This window comes from Pezoporus occidentalis, unplaced genomic scaffold (assembly GCF_034315485.1).
Source record: "Pezoporus occidentalis ecotype Australia unplaced genomic scaffold, CSIRO_AGI_Poc_V1 ctg53, whole genome shotgun sequence".
Lineage (NCBI taxonomy): Eukaryota > Metazoa > Chordata > Aves > Psittaciformes > Psittacidae > Pezoporus > Pezoporus occidentalis.
Window position 1 is genome coordinate 6,476,843 of NW_026915866.1, and position 20,215 is coordinate 6,497,057.

Here is a 20,215-nt window from a genome sequence, read left to right on the forward strand (position 1 = left end):
TAGTGACCAGATGCTGGGAGCAGCGACTGTGTTGCATTAGCAAGGCAGGAAGCACCTGAGGTGTTTGCCTCACTTTAGTCAGTGCTAGAGACTCGCACACTGAAGGAAATGTAAGTCACTCCAGGTGGAAAAAAAGCCATAGCTGAACAACTAAGTAATACAGGCATTCACAGGCTGCTCTTTTAAGATATATGAAAGTCAAATGTAAAACTGCAGTGTTAGCCATGTATGTTTCCATGCACACACCCATCCCTATTCCAGGCCTTTCACTGTCAGTGAACTGCTTTCATTACACTTTACCCTTCATTCTTGATCATATCCATACTAGTAATGCAGGGCTCCAACATTTTCTGCTTGATGATCCAGAACTATTTTAAAAGACATGGAAATTTATCAGAAAGCTGTTCCCTCAAACAATTTCTGACACTCGTCTGATCTTAGGTGACTGTAGAACAAGCAGTAATTTTAAAAATACCAAAAGAGTGTGTAAAGATGTCCATACCTGATTCAAGCTTCTAATGCAAACATATGCCAGTTCTTCAGGGTACAGGCTGTCACTCATTACCATACATAGCACAAACTGGGTCAAACTAGCTGCAGCCTCTTGATACTGCACTAAATAATGAGTGCTGCTTTAGAGTGTCTGGTCTTAGAGTTGTTGTTCTTTAAGGCAGCGAATGAAAGACCCTGATGATATTTAATTGAAAGCTCATATCCTTCAACTCATTAAGGGTTTCTGGTTTTTATACTTGCTAAAATTAATATGGATGCTCAGCCAAGCTCATGGTTCTCTCATTCTAATGAAAAGAAGCAAAAAGCATACAAACAGCATGAAGACTGAAGCTAGCTAAAGATTTTTGCTGACTGCAAAGAAGTTAGTGGTTAAGCTGATCTGCAAGAACGAAAAAATACAAGTTGATGCAAAGGTAATGATCATGCATGACTTCTAGAAAAAAAATAATCTTAAAGGGATTTAAAATTGGACCAGCAGACTCCTCCTACCCTCCTGAATGTCACTTACAGCAGGGTCTTTAGTACAGCAAGAGAACGGAACACCACAGCGCTCTCTGCTTGCGTTGGAATCTGTGCAATTGAAGTAAATATTCAGGTTCCAGTCATCAGCTCCAAAAGCCCCACAGCACTGCCACTAGAACAAAAAAAGAAGAACTTCTTGGTTTTCAAAACAAACAAATCTCAGCATTAGTAACATGCATCACTGCTGCCAGTTTCCCTCCAGCTTTCAAAAAATCTGAGATCCCCTCTGGTTTCATTGAAGCTGACTTGGGTTTGCATTTTTAAAAATCAATACTATGGCATACCTGTAAGTTATTAAAATTGTGATGTGATTAAAGTTATGTTCACACCCTGCAACACCACTCTCTGGAGCGAAACACACAGAAGTGAGCTGATATGCCTACAAAACCACCGCAGATTTGTACCTGCCTACAAGCTCAGGCCCCAGGGATAGTAGAGCCAAAAGTACAATATTCTATCCAGTTTAACGTACCCTGGGTTCTCAACATAACTAATCAACTCCAAGGGCTACACTGGTATAGGTACTCGTTTTCCCACTGTGGGGGAATCTTTGCCTGTACATCAGACAATATGAACACATTTATCCTGAGCATCACAGGCTGCACAAAACATCTTTACTGAAGGCAACCAGAATCCTTCAAAAACCAAATAATGCCCAATAGCATGCCTAGACTCTGGCAAAACATGCCAACACACAGGGAATTGGTAAGACTTGCTGAACATACAAAGAATGGATAGGAGATCAGTGGAACACTGATGGTTTACAGCATTTAAAGAGCTAGCTCAATGAACCCACCCATCTCAACTTCAAAACAAATATATACACATATATATATATATAAAATCAAAACAAAAGAAACCACAAATCGCATTTTAAAAAGCATTTTACAACTCTCTCTAGAAGTAGCACAGCTCCCTCTGCAATACCTGAACATGCTGTCTTCAAGCATTTTCTCTGCTAGCTGAAAAATTAGCTTGCTCTCCAGACTCATGCTGTCCCAGACTTATCTGCTAAGATGGCTTTAGGAAAGCAAGCTTTATGTACTGTCTGCAAAATCAGATTGTAGCCTTTTGGTTGCATACAAGTGGACCACTGCTTTCAGGCTGCGGTGGCCCCTGACCTTCTCCAAGCTGGACAATATTCAAACCCCCAAGGCTTATAGAAGGAAATCAAACACTGAATAAAAATACATTAATTGCAGAATGTACAAAAAACAATAAATGTGACGTTATCCAACATTCAACCATGTTAGCTACACAGCGTCAAATTCAAAACAACACAGGCCAGAACTGAGTACTGAAGTAAGTAGGCACTGACAAAATAACTTGTGTCCAGAAGTCACTACAAGACTGCTTTACACTGATAAATTACAGAGCTTAATCTACACACGCTTGTGCAGCTCTGGCTTTATCCTTGCCTTCCAAGTGCAAATGTAGCATCATTTAAAGATTTCCTATGAGAACTGTAAGTTGCCCACTTCATTAGGCTAATTGCATTACGCCTAGTTAAAAAGAAGTAACATTGTAGCTTCACCCAGACCAGCTAAATATCTCTGCCACTTTGCAGTGTGGTGCAGCGTCTCTAACATTGCTAGAACTACACCAACATTCATCGTGGAACCAAATTAAGCTTAGAAAATGATATTTTTTCTTTTTTTTTTCTTAACAGATGTGACAGCTCCTACAATAAAATATTTTTAACACCCCTCTCCCCAAGAAGCCCAAAGTATCTCCATACACATATGGAATATGGTCAAAAATCTGAACACAAGGCTGATTTATATGACTTGTAGATTTGACATACTATCATCTTCAAGAACAAGTCACCCCAACTCTCTGCCTTATCTTGCTCATACATCAACAAACAAACCACCTGTCACAGGTGCTGTGTGTAGAAGTTCTGTAAAGAGAAATATACATATATACACACACATATTCAGAAGTAATATATGCTAGAATATTTCTGTTGTTCCTTGAAGAAACCAAACAGATGGAAAGTAAAAAATTGAGTACGGATTTTTTCAAAGTAAGCTTTACAAATAAATATAGTCCAACTTACATATTCCTGTGTGAAGTCTATGAGGTTTTGCAAATCAATGTCATCTCGGTATGCTCTGATGTTGTTGTTTATAAAGAAATAAAGCTGATCCTTTATCCAGTCTTTGAATACAAATGCTAAAACACCAGCAGTGAGCTCCAAGAAGAAAATAATTCCAAGAAACACAGAAAACTATGAAGAAAAATGAAAAGGTTAAAATTATTTCACTTTATGACCAAAAACATGTTATTCAAGGCTCACAATTATGTCCAGCACTAGGGCCTTACCTGTTTCAGCACAAGTTCAAGCTATTCCAGCACACATGAAATCTTAAATTAAAAATACCCATTTTTTAATTAGGGCTGTAGTACAGGAATCCTAATTCTATCCTAACAAATAATAAAAATGCCGAGGAATTTAAACTCTGGGCATTTCCCTGGGATTTTCAAAGAGATCCAAGAGAATTCACTGTAAATTCAACACACATGGCTACTTACCACCTGTAGGGCCCTCTGAAAACTCATCTTAAATTTCTAAATAGGCACTTACATTTTCAAAGGCATAAACAACCAATAGTGCCAGTGGAATACTAAGTGACTTTTTCTTTTGACACCTTCATTGCTGAAGTTTTGCCTAAGCAGACAAAGCAAAAATTGGTAACAGCAGAAATTAATTAATGACTAAATCAGAGCAGAATGTCTGTGGAATGACTCACATCCACATTAAAACCAAATGAGGTTCTATGATTAATGCAAATGCAATGGATGCCAAAGGCATTACTAATGATCTGCCACTTTCTCTAAGGATCTCCACTGAGTCTATGCTGTTTAAAATACAGAGGGGTCCTCATATACTGGAAGCCCATTCCTTTTGCAACTGCGCCTTTGGGTTTCATTTTAATATGTGCTGTGTTTGTTCAGATGCATTTTTAATTTATCCTGCAGCTGCCATATAGGAAGCTATTTCTGGTACAGCAGATGGGCTCATTTTAGGAAAGCAAAGAGGAGTGAAGTGAAAAAAGGTGTTACAATACCTTCCCCCACTCCCCTTTTTTCAAGCAAGAGAAGAGCAAGTTAGAACTCTTCCAAGCTGTTTTATAAATGCCTCAAGAAGCCTCCTCCCCTTATCAAACGTGTCTTTGGGAGCCAAAAATGTTATTTGAACACAGATATTTCACTGGAAGCCTTTTCATGTATGTATTAACAGTTAATGGTTATTAGACACAACTACTACCCAGGCTTGTGCCCACATCTGGAAGCTGGAGTGGTGGCAGAAAGAACCACTTTATCTTCATCTTCAACACTTACAGGAGGAGACCTTTCAAAAAACTAAACCAGCCTGCTTAGCTAAAGGCATTCTGAATACTAAACTACCTTTGTGTATCAGCAGCTTGTCTTCAACTAACAAGTCCAGTCCAGAGTTCAAGAAGACAACATCTATTTTATTTACTTATCCTGGGCACATTCTTCTCCCTTTCTTCTTCTCAGGCCTCAGCACTGACAGGAAGTAAGCCTTTTCGAATTGGGTAAACAGTACAGAATTGAGGATATCAACAACCAAAGCCTCGCAACAGTCCTATCTTCTCTGTACCACGAGGGGCAATTGCACAGCAGAAACCACATGGGTCACATTCAGTGATGCATCTACATGCCTCATATTTCATAGGCAGCTTGTTGTGGACTCAAGTTCAACATGCAGATTCCTTGCAGAAACTTCTCTCCATGACTGGAAAGCAAAATGTTAGGCTATATGCATATGAAAAGCAGTAGTTTCATGTTATGATTCTTACCATTGATAGTTTCCAACCTTAAAAAGACAAACCAGTAAGCACTAGAGACTGAAGTGTTGTAAAGTGTTAACAGTCAAGCAAAAACTATACACAGAACAGTACCTTCACATCAGATAACACCTTCTATTCTCCAAAAGACATTTTAAAATCTTTGCGCAGTTAAGCAGGAACAGAGACCATGACTTACACTACGTAATTAATGAATGCCAAAGTTGCAAAGGCTACTTACAAATTTGAGAAGAAAGGTATTTTCTCGTAAAGCTCCAATGCATCCTGCAAATCCCAAAATGAACATAACTCCTCCTACCACTAGGAAGAGCCAAACTGGATCAAAGCCTCCCAGGTCAGTGATGGAGGAGATATTGGACAGCACTCCCTGGGAAAGAAACAATGCCAAGGGATAAGTATGTTCAGCTTTCAGTTGTACAAATTCTGTTGGCATTTTTCTTCTTAAAAAGGTAGAAGGGTACAGCAACTAAATGTTCTGCAGTACATCAAGCAAACACAATGAAGAAAATCTTTGCAGTTAAAGAGATAAAAGGGGTAATTATGTACAATAGTTCTCAATCAACATGTGGAATGAACAGTAAAATGTGCTTCAAAAGTCTTCTACAAGAAACCCACGGGGCATTTTGCTGCTTCTGAGGCTATGACAATTAGTCTGCCAGAAAGTGAGAATAGACATTTGATGAAAACTTAACTCATTTCCTATGCTGAGATGCATTTTAGGTGTCATACACATTGTTTATGTGAACATGCAGTTACACATGTTATGATAGAAAAGGCAGTCAACAGCAAAAACACCAGCTTGAACTCAGCATTTATGCTCAGTATTTACAACAACTGACAGAAATTAGAAGAGAGCTCCTAGGCTGCAGCATCTTGAAATAATAAATTTGACTACCAAATTTTGATGAACTAGATACGTGGCCAACTTAACTTTAGGAATCTACAGTGCCAAAAACTCATTAAAAAATAATAAAGCATGGGTACTGAGTAATCAGCAGGAAGAAACTGAAAACAATGTTAAGTCCCTTAGTAGTACATCAGGCAGTTGAAGGACTTGTCTTGAGAGATGGTTTGCACTGATTTAGGTTAGACCTATCATACGGTAAACCACATATGCTGTGATTTCTATATGACAGTCAGCATAGTCTGCTTGTAATGCCATTGCCCCCTTAGAAACAGAGCTTAGATTGTGCTGTCAGTAATCCTGAGGAACTTCTTTAAGACAAACAAACAAACAAACAAACCAAAAAACAACCAACCAACAAAAAAAAACCAAACCAAACAAACAAAAAGCACGAAAACAAAACAAAAACCCAACCACACACATTTTAACCAGGGTTTGGCTGATGTTCAACAGATGAGACATATCAAGAAGCAAGTTCAAAGTCTTCCATATTACACTGAGTTTGTATAGGAATAGTTACAGTTTCCTAAAGCCTTTTGGCAGCAAAAAAGCTGAAGCATCACTATTTCTTCATCCATCTCCCCAGTGCTGCAGGTCAATGCAAAGCACACTGCTGTAGCAGACATTTCTCTGCATCTTTCCTCAAAGAAGCCTGAACCCAGGCTGAGTGCTCCGGACTACTGCTTTACCTAGCAGCTCCTCAGTGAACCTGTGGCTTGGAAAACAATACAGACCTTCACCTCTACAGCTCCTTATTTACAGAATTCTGAAGTTCTTCATTCTCTTCCTTTTCCCTGTTCATATCCCCTTTGTTTCTTTGAAATTGTCCCAAACCAGCAATCATTTTGAAGGAAGATATTATAACCTTATTTCCAAAAGCTGATAGTAATGTTAACAGATGCCTGTTCACAACTATGGCTTTACACCCGTGATTTTTTTATTTCTTTTCAGTGTACTCAGTTTAGACCACTCAGAAGATAAAAATGTCATGGAACCAATATTTCTAATACAGTACTCCTCATAGTCTGCCACCACTTCCACATTCATCACTTTCCTCCTACATTACATACAGTACTAGTCTTACTGTCATTCATTAAAAAGAGAAAAATAGACATAATGCATGATATGATAGAATGCTGCTCAGAGCTAGTAGTGCTATCAAAGCAGACCAGTTGGCATGTCTTTTTCTAGACTAGTGATGAGATGATAAGATGTTTCAGCCAGGCTGAAACAAACTTATCTGTCATTAACACTTAAATCAACTTGTACAAAGGTTTTCCACTACTTTTGCTTCATTACATTTGTCATAGAAATCAAAGACATAACTTGCTGGCTAAGAATGACACACAAAATAAATAGCATAATGCAGTAACACACAAACCTTTGAAAAAGTCATGGCCTTGGCCATACACAAGTCAGGAAACATGAGCCCTTCCCAAGGGAAAGAGTAGTAAAATAACTTCACAAAGTTCTTAAGTCCTTTCTGTTTCCCCTGTGTCACTGGAGAAAGGGTGTTGCTTTTGTATGATAATTATTTTACTTTTTAAGAAAAATAACATTCAGTCATTCATTTATGTCTCTCTTCATAACACACTCTGCCTTTATTTAAAAAAAAAAACGAATAAACAACAAAATCCCCAAGCAACAAGAAGCCCCACAACAATTTACTACATTTAATCAAGTTTCTTCCATAGGAAAGTAGTAAAACTCAAATGAAGGAAGAAATCCAAGTGAAATTCAGCTCACATTTGCAGACAGTGCTCTTAGAGAAGATAGTCATAATATAAAGAAAGACACGTTAGTGAACAAATATACCACTTTGGATTTTGTCACGTTCCCATTAAGAGTTGATGACAATAAAATTCAATGAACCAGTTGTATGTTGTCTTTTCCCACCTTACTTGATTTTCTAGCACTGCCAGGCTCTTTGTACCCTGGTGTGCTACACATTTGCTGGTCATCCAGCAGAAGTCAGTTACCTAATCTCTTGTCTGCTCCAGGCTCCAACTCCTCAGGGTAGCTATGAACTGATGTACTGAAATAGAACACCACAAGCCTCATTTGCTATTGTTTGCTGTCCCTGGAAAGCACCTCTGTGTGAATCTTTTGGTAGTCCACATCTGGCAATCATAAGCCTATTTTGGATAAATCCCAAATAATACATCCTGATAGCAAAAAAAGCATACTGCATAATTCTCATTTGTGCTGTGTTCTCTGCACATGAATCTCAAGTTATCAGTATTCTGGAGAGACTTCTCAAGGGTATACAATCTTCAGAGAGGCTTTGGCAATGAAACAGTAGCTAGCAGCAGGAATGACAAATATAGCCAATGCTCTGTGGTTACACATAAAGATGCACAAGGTAGCCCAACAGAAGTTTACTGCTCACTGCTGAAATTAAGTTTTCCAGTCTTTGGTTTTTTTTTCTGGACACTTACAAAGAACCTCTCTGAAGATACAGTGAAGCAACATTTTAAAGAGTATTTAAAACTTTAAAAAGTATTTTGCTTCAAGCAGCAAGGCAACGACCAGGGTATATTATCTCACTTTACATTGCTAAGAAGAGCTAAACACATTGTACTTTAGGCACATGCTTTTCCTATCCATCACAAGTTTCTGTAACATCTGCTACCATGGTATTCAGCATTTTTTGCCTGTAACACCTACTTCTGGGAGAGTCTGGCAGAGGTGTACAAATGCCTGGTAGTAACCAATTCTGTCTTCATCCCGTTTTTAACCAAAAGGAGAAGGGAATGTTTCCAGAGGTGCTTGAGCAGAAGATCAGTACTCTCATATTCTTACATAACCCTCCAGTGACACACTCTGAATCTTTGGGCTGAGCAGTCAGTCACAGAATATACAGTGACTGCCAACTGACCTCCTGCATCAATGCAGGACCTTAACACACCACCTGTAAATCCTTTCAAGTCAGGCTTTCTATAAACGCAAAAAGTATTTTTCCTAGAAACACTACTGCAGTAGTGTGCTTCAACCTTTATTGTTAAGTAGTTGCAAGTACTATCACTGTTTTTAGCCTCTGAAAGGAGGAAGTTTATTTTTCCTGAACCCACATTCTCATTTTGGAAGCACGGTTATTTTTCTAGGTTATACGCACATCACTTTCTTGGTAGTTTAGGCAGTGCGTAATCTTTATTTGGCAGTAAACATTTTATGCAAAGCTATGTACTCTAATACTTCTCGTGATGGTGTCAACCCAGGGGCTCTGCTGTAGTCCCACAAGGAGAGTCAGCAGGATGTGTTCCCTGGCCGATCTCCAAATCATCTGTTTGCTCTTTCTCCCCCACCTTCATTTGCCTGCTGTACATCACAACGCCTGGGTCATTTAACCTTTTAATCAACCACAAATCAAAACTTGTTTGAGGTAGTGAAGCAACAAAAGAATCATCTATAATCAAAGTAAAATCAATACTGGTAAAGTTATGAAAACAGTTCCTTTATTTGTAAAACCTTCTTCACTTCAGTGACAAGTATATAATGATGTAGGCATGGAAGAGGAAAGATGTTCCTACCCCACATCAAATTCAAGAGAGGAAGTCAAGTGAAACATTATAACCTGCTCTTTTCTTCAACAAATGGGTGGGGAAAAGGCATTGGTGACGACTTCTGCCACACCAAGAAACACGAGACAACCAAGCAAGGCCTGCCAGAAACTCCTGCAGAACTAGAGTCTTCCCCGTATGGTAAGTGAGCAGAAATGCACTCTCTAAGAGATGCCTTAATCCAGTGACAGATTCTCTGCTGTCATGCCTTTTTTTTTCGTCTGTGGCAAGAGCCCTCCACCCTACACAGCTCAAGGGAGAAGGCAATAAAGGAAAAATACTGGACTTGAAGACTGTAACTCAAGAAGGCCCCTCCTGATACTATAGCTGCACAATTATTGCCATTATCCCATCAGTAAAGAAGAAGGAAGCAGTCAGTTAGAAAAGCACCCCTTCTTTAAAAAGGGGTACACCCCTCACCCCTTCTCCATCTTGTACTCTTAAAGATCATCAGGACAATTTGTACTACTTTCCAGAGACTGACTCTAGCTCCCACCTTTGATGCACATCCACATTAGCATTTCAGGCCAGATCCAGGAGTCACACGTTAGCTATGCTTCAGTTCACACTATGGAAGTGTCAGAGCACACAGACTAGATTACTTATAAATGAAAATGTGCCCCTGGAACATAACTCATGCTCCGTTCATGGGCATTGTCCACGAGATGAGACTAGAACTAGCCTGAAGAAAACTCAAACCTTTCCAGAATCTGGGTTTTCAATACCATTTCTGGTCCAGACTATTTCCATTTAGCAAACACAGCCTTTGTGTGCTGAACCCAGAAACTTACTTTTATTCCCCTAGAATGTATGGATGCTAACACAGTCATCTTGGAGCAGTGTCTCGGTGTTGGTACACCTATACAATTTAATTGCATTCCTGCTTCCTAATGAGACAAAACAGAAGGGAGTCACAAGCGCATTAACACACTAGTAAGACTTCCATTCAGGCTGACTGTGTTTAGTGTAGAGAATTGACTGCCATGTTCAGGTCTCAGAGATGTTCCCTGAAGTATGCTAGGCTGCTTCTCTTTGAACAGCTCATTTCACAGGCACAGCAACATACTATAGGGCAAGAGAGAATGGCTCCAAGTGAAAAGACTGGGCAACTGCAATTTTGAAAAGCTAAGCCAGTAATGAAAATTTAAAGCATCTTGAGTCAGAGACAGCTTTGGAGAATCACCATCCTAGGGAATAAGGAGGCGATGCACTGTGAAAGTATATGGAATTTGGCCAATGGAAGTGCATGTAAAAGAATAGGACTCAACACAACAGTTCCCGTAACAAACAACATCCCAGAGGGCCTTTAAAAAAAGTAAAAAGAAGAAACCAACACCAGTAAGAAAGGAGAAATTGGCTTTTTTTTTCCTTTCAAGATGGGAAAAGACTTCTCTGCTGCAGAATCCCATTACAGAGGGGATATGGGAGAGGGAGGGGGAGAATGGGGGGATGGACAACAAAAAAAGCAGATGGCCAGAAAAAGATTCAGCAGTATAGCAACTTCTGAAACATTTATTCTCTGCAAACAGAGGATTAGCCTTTCCACAAACTAATCTGCAGCACTAAAAATCACTGGCAAATAGAAACACATGGTAGTGATGGGAAATAAAAGTATTTCCAAATGCATGATTCTGAAACAGAAAAATGTCTCGCTACTTTGTTAGTCATAAAATCCATGCAGTTTCTCCATGTTGTGCATCTGAATGAGCATGAGGAACAGAACAATAGTCATTGAAACATGCCAAATTAATTCCATTCCAGAATTTTGCCTCTGCAAGCAAGAAACTAGCTGGGGGATGTTTACAAATCTTATTTCCTTGATTTTTGTTGGGTTTGCATTTCCCACAGTAAACATCAATAGCAGCATAACTTTATTTTTCAAGTGTCTAGTTAAGGAGAAGACCTAGTCTAGTTTTCTTGCCATGACAAAGCAAAGTTCAATAGATGAATAACTGGCATGGATATACACAAGATTTTTACTTTTCAGGATTAATGGTTACAAAGTGTTGGAATATTAGTAAAATTATCTAACCAGCCTCTTTAGATAATGCACCCTTATGTGCTGAAATTTAAATTAAATGTAATAGTGAATATTATTATCCCTCTCCTCCCCAGACCTGTAAAATACACAGAGTCCTGGCTTAGAAGCAAGGCACATGCTTTAGTATCCTTCAGTCCACAAGGATCTACAGGATATGCTCACCATTTTCTTGTCAACACTTGGTTTTAAAAGAACTGTATGACAGACATGTATGCACAACAATTATGGAATATCATTTCCTCTTGATGTCTGCCACTCACAGGGACAGTTGAAAAAGTGAGAATTTTTTCCCCAAGAACAACTGTAGTTTTAACTGCAGGGCAGGGAGAGAGACTTGGTCTGACAAATTGTGACTGTTTCTATGTAGGGAGTCTAGCCTGTCCCAGAACACCCAAGCAGACCTAAATCAATTTAGATCAACACCTAAAACTCTAGGTTAAAATGTAAGATCCACATTTAGAGCTCTTGCTTGGTAAGAATACTGTGCTGGCACACAAGGTACCATACCGGTGCTCCAAACTGCGCACAACTCGACTTCTGAGCTGGAAGAGGACCGCTTCATTAAGGGGAAATCCTGCCTGACCAATTTGGTGGCCTTCCATGATGGGGCTACAGAACTGATGGACAGGGGTAGAGCAGTTGATGTCATCTACCTGGACTTGTGCACTGTCCTGCACGACATCCTTGTCTCTAAATTGGAGAGACATCAATTTGATGGATGGACCACTCAGTGGATAAAGAACTGGCTGGATGGCCGCACACAAAGAGTTGTGGTCAATGGCTCAATGTCCAGCTGGAGACCAGTAACGAGTGGTGTCCCTCAGAGATTGGTGTTGGGACCGGTCTTGTTCAACATCTTTGTCGCTGACATGGGCAGTGGGATTGAGTGTGCCCTCAGCAATTTTGCCAATGACACCGAGCCGTGAGGTTCGGTTGATACCCTGGAGGGAAGGAATGCCATCCAGAGGGACCTCAACATGCTTGTGAGGTGGGCTGATGCCAACCTCATGAAGTTTAACCATGCCAAGTGCAAGGTCCTACACCTGGGTCGGAGCAATCCCAGGCACAGCTACAGGTTGGGCAGAGAAGAGATTCAGAGCAGCCCTGCGGAGAAGGGTGTTGGTCGATGAGAAAATGAACATGAGCCAGCTTCAGTGTGCACTTGCAGCCCAGAAAGCCAACTGTATCCTGGGCTGCATCAAAAGGAGTGTGACCAGCAGGTCAAAGGAGGTGATCCTGCCCCTCTACTCTGCTCTCGTGAGACCTCACCTGGAGTATTGTGTGCAGTTCTGGTGTCCTCAACATAAAAAGGACATGGAACTGTTGGAACAAGTCCAGAGAAGGGCCACGAAGATGATCAGGGGACTGGAGCACCTCCCGTATGAAGACAGGCTGAGGAAGTTGAGGCTGTTCAGCCTGGAGAAGTGAAGGCTGCGTGGAGACCTCACAGCAGCCTTCCAGTATCTAAAGGGGACCTATAGGGATGCTGGGGAGGGACTCTTCATTAGGGACTGTAGTGATAAGACAAAGGGTAATGGGTTTAAACTTAAACAGGGGAAGTTTAGATTGGATATAAGGAAGAAGTTCTTTACGTGAGAGTGGTGAGACACTGGAATGGGTTGCCCAAGGAAGCTGTGAATGCTCCATCCCTGACAGTGTTCAAGGCCAGGTTGGACAGAACCTTGGGTGACATGGTTTAGTGTAAGGTGTCCCTGCCCACGGCAAGGTGGTTGGAACTAGATGATCTTAAGGTCCTTTCCAACCCTAACGATTCTATGATTCTATGAGTGTATTCTAGTCACACTGACAAAACAACAAAAGCCTAGAAACTGAACTTATGCACATAATCAACCTCTTCCAGTTCTCCCTCTTCATTTCACTCCATTTTATACCATAACTAAGACTATTAAACAAATTTTGCAAGGATCTGCAGACTTTTTTTCCCCACTTTAGGACCTCTGCCTTTGCTACCTCCTACATTAAGTATACCCCAAAAGCATAGTACTTTTCTTCTAAAAACTTCCTCTCCATGGACAGTCTTATAAGGTCTCAGAAGACATAACAGCAATTTACCTCTTTGTCTCATGACTCTTTAATATAAATCTCCTGCAGGTAATGAGAGAACCAGGAAGCTTATTCTCCCAAGTACCTACTGTCATCATACTATGAACACTCCCAGTAAGCCCACACTATGTAATACATACAATGAAGGAAGGAAATAGACATTTTGTTCAAGCCTAGTTTACTTTTAAAAAGTCAATGGAAGAAATGACTTGAAGTGGTTAAAAAGAGCCAGTGAAATATAAACATCTTTCCCCTGCTGCTGAGCAAAGGTAGTTGCTTGGGCTTAGAACAGACTCTTTGTAGGTTAACAATGTTCATGTCACTGTTGGGGGTTGTGAGGTGAAAATCAGCTGCCACAGATGAACTTTTTTTATGGTACAAGCTCAAGTCTAATGTGCTTGAAAACACTGTGAGATTGTGAGCTATATAGTGCATCCATGTATAGATAGCTTTATTCATCCTCTGAGTTTATTGCCCCATTCCACCCCCCAGATCTCTTTCAGGTTCATGACTCAGAATGCTAATTGCCTAGTTTTTGTTTCAGGCTGGCTGACTGGCTGTCAAGCCAATTCTATTGCCTATTTGACAAATGAGCTCTTTTGCCTCCCTGCAGAGACTGTAAGGAAGGTCATGAGACTGTATAGCATGCTTTTTTAATTCTTTACAACAAAGTTTAAAGGACAGAATTCAAGCCAACTTTGTAAAAAAGAGAAACTAGCCACCAAACCCACAAGTCTACCCCAAACTGGTTTTAGCAGGCAGCAAATGGGGCTCCTGTTAAATGTAGGTTATTTCTTTACATCCTGCATTTTTAATATGGCCTGGCACACCCTCTTGTTATCTTAAAAAGGTTCTGTGAAGTAGCAAAAGTATATATAAGTTGATGGCCACATTATAAAACATCATAGCTGGATATAAAGCCACATGATTCATGACAAGATATCGAAATCCTCCCCACCACCAAAATCAGTTTACAGTAGTCTTTCTGAAAATCCAATCCTGAAAAAAAAACCTTACAAATTTCTGTTTAATAGATTATACAATAGCAGCACCAAGCTCAACTTTGATAAAGACGTACTTCATTGGGATAGCAGCAGTCTTCACAGAACAGTTGAGCTTGAAGGGCACCTCTGGAAGTCATCTGGTCACCTAAACCTGGCTCCTATGACCATTTCTAGACTGCTTTTGAATATTTCCAGAGGGAGACTCCACATCATCTCTGGGCAAACTGTGTGTTTACTGATATTCAGGAACGTGCCCATTGCCTCTATCACTGGGCACCACTGAAAATAGCCTGGCTCCATCCTTCAGGTATATATATACCTGAAGATCCCTCAAGTGTGCTCTTCTCCATGCTGAACAGTGCTCTCTCTCTCAGTCCTTCCTTGTAAGAGAAATGCTCCAGTCTCTTAATCACATAGTGATCACATAGCCCTTTGCTGAACTCTCCAGTATGTCAATGTCTCTCTTGCACTGGGAAGCCCAGAAGCCAGGTGTGCCCTCACCAGAGCTAAGTAGAGGGGAAGAATCTCCTCCCTCAATCTGCTGGCAACACTCATAATACAGCCCAGGGCACTGTTAGCCTTCTTTGTCACAAGGACACAGCCCTTGCTCATATTTGAGCTCATACCTGGCATACAGCAGGACACTTGGTTCCACTCTGCAAAGCTGCCTTGCTGCCTTACAGTATACCACTACAACAGCCTGTAATGCTCAAGGATATCCAGGCTAGCCTTAGGCAAAAAGCAGTCTAGCTCAACAAGTACTTTTCAGTTAAATTACAGATCTCTCAAGTCTTAAGCTTCACCTACTTGGCTTTCACCTCCAACTCCCCAGCTGCAGGAAGAACAGCTCTGTCTGGGATGTAACTGATCTGTCCCCCACTAAGCTGCATGGGGCTATGAGTCTCTGGAACTTGATCTTGCTGACTGCAGCTTCTAGCCATTGCCTCTCCCACAGAGAGCTGAGTGAAGGAAAGGCCTCAAATTGGCTTGACACAAGTCCATTTTTCAATAATTCTTGCTACAAGAATGAAGTCTGTCTATGTTCAAGAGTCCTGCAGTTCAGCTATACATTCTGGTTTATACAACCATGAACTGCAATAGTCCACACGAAGCACAGCAGGACACAGCAGTTAGAGAAACTGAGAAGAGATACTAATTTTCAAGGAAGGACCTGTGCTTTAAAACAAACTTTTATTAACTTCTACAGAAAAACCTACTACACATGGAAGCCTGAGCTAAGGCATATTAAATTGCTCTCAGTGGCTTTATTTGCTTAAGAACAACATAGCATTTTCTCCTGCTTTCATGATCTGATTAAAAATGTTTTAAAATTAGTTGATAACAGACTTGCTAACAGATGGGAGAGGAAGCTTTCCCATATAGAAAATACATAAAACTTAACAAACCATTATTCTGCCAGAACACCCTCAAGCTGTAGGACTAGCATACTTTAAAGACTAGACTATACCAGTTTTCCCTTTACCAGCTCATTCATTCTAAAGAGGAATGATTTCTGTTACCTACTGAAATGATACAAAAGTGTTAAAATATCTTCTAAAAAGCCACTATGAACTAAAATTCCCTGGAACTTAGACATAGGTATAAACTCTGTGAGTATGCTCACAATATCAAAAAAAATATCCTTTTACATCTTTCCTGAATGAAAAAAAAAGTCACAGCACCTCTTTCCAAGCCTATTCAATCCAACACGAGTATCATATGGCATGCAAATATACATATATATATAGGTGTGTAATATGTGAGTTAATATCCCATTACTAGTTGCAATTATCTATATCCAAGCCACATGCACAGAACAATTAGAATCTAAGTTAGCAACTCACTTCTGAACCAGCAAAATTTGTCCTGCATTTTTAGAGTGGCAACACTCCAGTGCGTCCAACATCTAACGTGTTATTTGTTCTGCTGCAAGTGCTACTTATTATGTCTTAAGTGAACATCAATTTGTAATTTACTTGATGTTTTCCATTACAAGAAAACAAACAAACAAACAAACGAATTTCATAGCACCACTTATCAGCCTATATTATTTTCAACCTTTTAAACAAAGAAGAGAAGGAAACTCTGGCTTTGATTTTACTTGTTGTCTTTTAGCAAGCAAACTTTTCATCCACTAACCCAAAATATACAAAACAAGTCAGTATGCAATGACTTAACATTTCATCTTCTTAACAATATTTGCAATAAGCAAACTAAAAATTAGGCTTTGGTTCACAAATGCTTTCTCTTTCCCTCCCCCTTTTATTTCCATTTCAAAGTTGATTTTACAGTCTTGCAACATAGTGTTCCAGTGGACAGCTTTATTTGAACAAGGAAAAAACAACAGTTATTCTGTCTCGGGCTTGGCTTGGGTTTTAGGGTGGTTTTTTTTTCTTTTTGTTTGTTTTTAAGAGGAACAGCAATTAGCATGCTGCTATGTTAAGGCAAAGCCAAGGAGGCTTGTTTTCAGGAAGCTGCCCTCTCAGACATGTAGGCTCCCTGGATATGGTCTCTGGTGCATCCAGAGACACACTGCCAATACTGCCTCCAGTAGAGTGTTCTAGTATCTGACCTGCAGTTTGAGCATGCACAGATTGAAATGGTTATTTCATGTGCAAGTGTCAGCCATAATTTGTTGTCAAGGCATTCCTGGGAAAGATGCCGACGAGCTTCCTCTAGGTGAGCTGAGCTAAGGTTTTATTTGACAGACTTGATTTTGTTTCAGTAGAAATCATGCGTGGACTCATAAAATGTTTGGCATATTACTATTCCAATATTTCATTTAAAAAAAATAACCACAAAAACAGAGAAAGAGTGAAAACACGGAATTTGGTGATGTATTCAGCTTACCTTTTCATTCCATGCCCACAATCCAATCCCAAGGAACGCTATGCCAAGGAACTAAAAAAAATATATATATATATCAGAGCAGGAATTATAAATCTATAGATTCTTCTTTAAATATGCATATTGACTCATTATCTTTGCTAGATAACAGCTTTATAGGGGCTGTGGGGGCTTACAGAGAGTTTTAAAATACATATGCAGGTGTTTATTTTACAACTCAATCACTGTAACTACAAGAACTTAAAACTCGCACAGTTCATTCAGGGGCATTCCACATAGGAACAGTAGGTGTGATAAATGTCACTTTCTCAGCATCAAGCAAGTAAGGTTCTTCTTGAGTTTGTCAGACCCAAAGCAAACTCCAGAGTCAAGCAACACGTTATTTTACTGTTGTACAATACAACTGTCCTCGCACAACCCTCCCAGTGAGAGAAATGATTAAAAGTCCTAAATACACATCTACCATAACTTTTAGCAATGTTGTCCACAGAAACACAGAAAGCTTTTTAAATATAACACATGATTTTTGGGGGTGTGGGTGGGGAAGAATAATAAAAATACCGGTTTAAAAGACTAAGATCTTTTAAAAACCTTGAAGTCAACATTTTATAACCTTTCTGGTGCTGCATGTTTCTGTACTTTGCAAAGTACAGAAGTTTGCAAAGGAAGTTACAGTCCCTTTCTCCTCCAAGGGTCTCAAAGGCACTTAACTGAAAAGACAGTATCTTTCCCATGTGATGGGAAAGGGAACAGCACCTGTGACTGTTATACCCTGTATTCTCCGTTCCATCTGAATCATCTGAACGATTTAGAGTGCATTGTTTCCTTCCAGATATCGCAGGGTTTCCATGCAAAATGCACACAAAGGACTAGCGAAACAAGCAAAATAGGTAGTATAAGTACTGTCTCCCAACATCACATCATACAGCACCAATCATGCAGAATGATTAAAAAATACATAGTAAGTGTCTAAACACACCTCTTTCTGTCCATCTGTGCAACTTGCATCTCCACTTTTTAAAGCTAAGTGCTGGTTAAAAAAAACCCCAAAACAAAACAAAAAGACCCAGCACTATATTCACTCTAGTTTTGGGGCATGTAATGCAATGTTGCTCAAACATCAAACTCTTTCTCTGTGGTTTCTTCACTCTGCAGTGTACAATTTATTTTGGCACACAGTAGATTTTCTCAAAGTTTGTGTAAACATAAGTATCCTGATGATTTTTCCTTTGCAAAACAGGACAAAAGTGTTTTTCTGTTGAGAAGCAGGAAGAGGTAGGAATATCAACTTTAAAATCTTTCCCAGACGTTATTTCAACAGCTTCAAAGCAAGGTTCCTTCTTCCTTATGCACACTTTAAAATGCAGGTTTAGCTTTATGCTGCTTCTTACTACTGTTGTAAAGCATAACATCAAGTGGAATATGCTCACTACAATACGCTGAAGTTCCCCAACACACCAGCATCTGTAACTTTGCTCTTCCAAGTGCTCTTTGTCAGCTGACCAAGGGATCATACATACTACAACCAGCTAGCTCACCCAGAAGTTCATTCATACTAACTGAGAATAAAACTCTCCTTTTTGACTTGAAGAGTCATGACTCGTCAAAATTACACAATACTACAAGCCAGTATTCTTCAAAGGGAACTGTCACAAGCCTGGCTGTATTTTAATACAAGATAAATGGAAATTATCTCTAGGTGGAAAAACAGAACTGCTGGTCAAGAATGTCTGTTATTTCAGCAGCCTTAATTGTCTATGAAGTACAAGAGATGGACATGGGAATGTCAGTACAGCCTCCTGTGATACACCACATGAGCCAGAAAAGGTCATTGTACCTGCATCAAAACTGCTTTTTTCCTACGGTTATAAGCCTGCCAGAAGAGTATGTGCATTCCTCCTGGCTGCAGTGATTATTTGAAACTTGAGATAAAACTGTACAAGTTTCTAATCACTTTTAGACATGCATTTAAGTTCTTTTTTGCAGTAACAGGCTCCTTTCCTTATTTCTTACACAGCCAAAGGCACCAGGGTAAAAGGAACAGAAGTGAGCGAAAAAGAAGCTGCGTTATTATAAAAATCCATAAACATCATCTGGAAGTGGCAAACTTTCAAAGTGGAAAGGTACAAATCATTATGTTTTACAAACAGCTTAATATGCTTTTGAACAGAATAAGCACGTAAAACTAGAATGAAATAATTTAATCAGTGCACACAAATGTAACTTAACAGCCATAGACATCAGCTGCAAGTCTGGCTCAGATCCAGCAGCTTTATTAAATTCAATATAGCCAAATGTCCTGATCCCTCACCAGAATTTGAGACTTAAGAGTACCTGATGGGTTACAAAAGGTGACATATAGTAGACTATACAGGTCTCAAGCCAGATCAAGCTCATCTCAATTTACTTACTGGCTAGTAAGACTGTGCTACGCTAAGCTGAAGCACCTTCAAAAAAAGTGAGATTGTCAAGCTTCTGGAAAACCTGTCAAGAAAATAAACAGGAAACAGTTCTCTTGAGTTTTCAAGAGGATCAAAGAATTACATGCTGCTCAGTCCTTTCCATACCCCAAAGAAGAAATTTCTGTTCAGTTGCCTTTTGAGCAGCTGAGAAAACAAAAACAATGGACAAGATCCATTAGGAGAAAAAGGTTTAGGATGGAATCATGAACTCTTTATCACAGGATACTGTGGAAATCAAAAGCTTAGTGGCATTCAGGAAGGGGAAAAAAAAAAAAAGAACACACAAAAACCCCAAAACAAACAAAAAAAAACAACAAAACAAAATTAAACAAACCAACAACAGCACACACCAAAACCAAATGAATTTAGATCTATTAATGGAAGATCCATAGATCCATAGGTATTGCAAAGCGATTTTGATATAGTGCTTAGCTTGTGATTTTTTTTACACTTTTGCTCATT

The 20,215-nt window shown here is 39.6% G+C and overlaps 1 protein-coding gene across 3 annotated transcripts in view; it reads right to left on the reverse strand.

Moving 5' to 3' along the window:
• TSPAN5 (tetraspanin 5) overlaps nucleotides 1-20,215 on the reverse strand; it is an 89,765-nt gene that overhangs the window by 8,184 nt on the left and 61,366 nt on the right. Inside the window, exons 1-5 of one of the 3 annotated variants that reach the window (XM_062637650.1) lie at nucleotides 19,626-19,664; nucleotides 17,295-17,345; nucleotides 5,092-5,238; nucleotides 3,095-3,265; nucleotides 1,022-1,147 (exon numbers count right to left, since the gene is read on the reverse strand). In XM_062637650.1, the coding sequence (XP_062493634.1) occupies nucleotides 1,022-1,147; nucleotides 3,095-3,265; nucleotides 5,092-5,238; nucleotides 17,295-17,345; nucleotides 19,626-19,649 (519 nt within the window). In that variant the 5' untranslated portion in view covers nucleotides 19,650-19,664. Of the gene's footprint in view, nucleotides 1-1,021; nucleotides 1,148-3,094; nucleotides 3,266-5,091; nucleotides 5,239-17,294; nucleotides 17,346-19,625; nucleotides 19,665-20,215 lie in introns of those variants that run through there. The other 2 variants (XM_062637649.1, XM_062637651.1) reach the window with 2 other exon arrangements.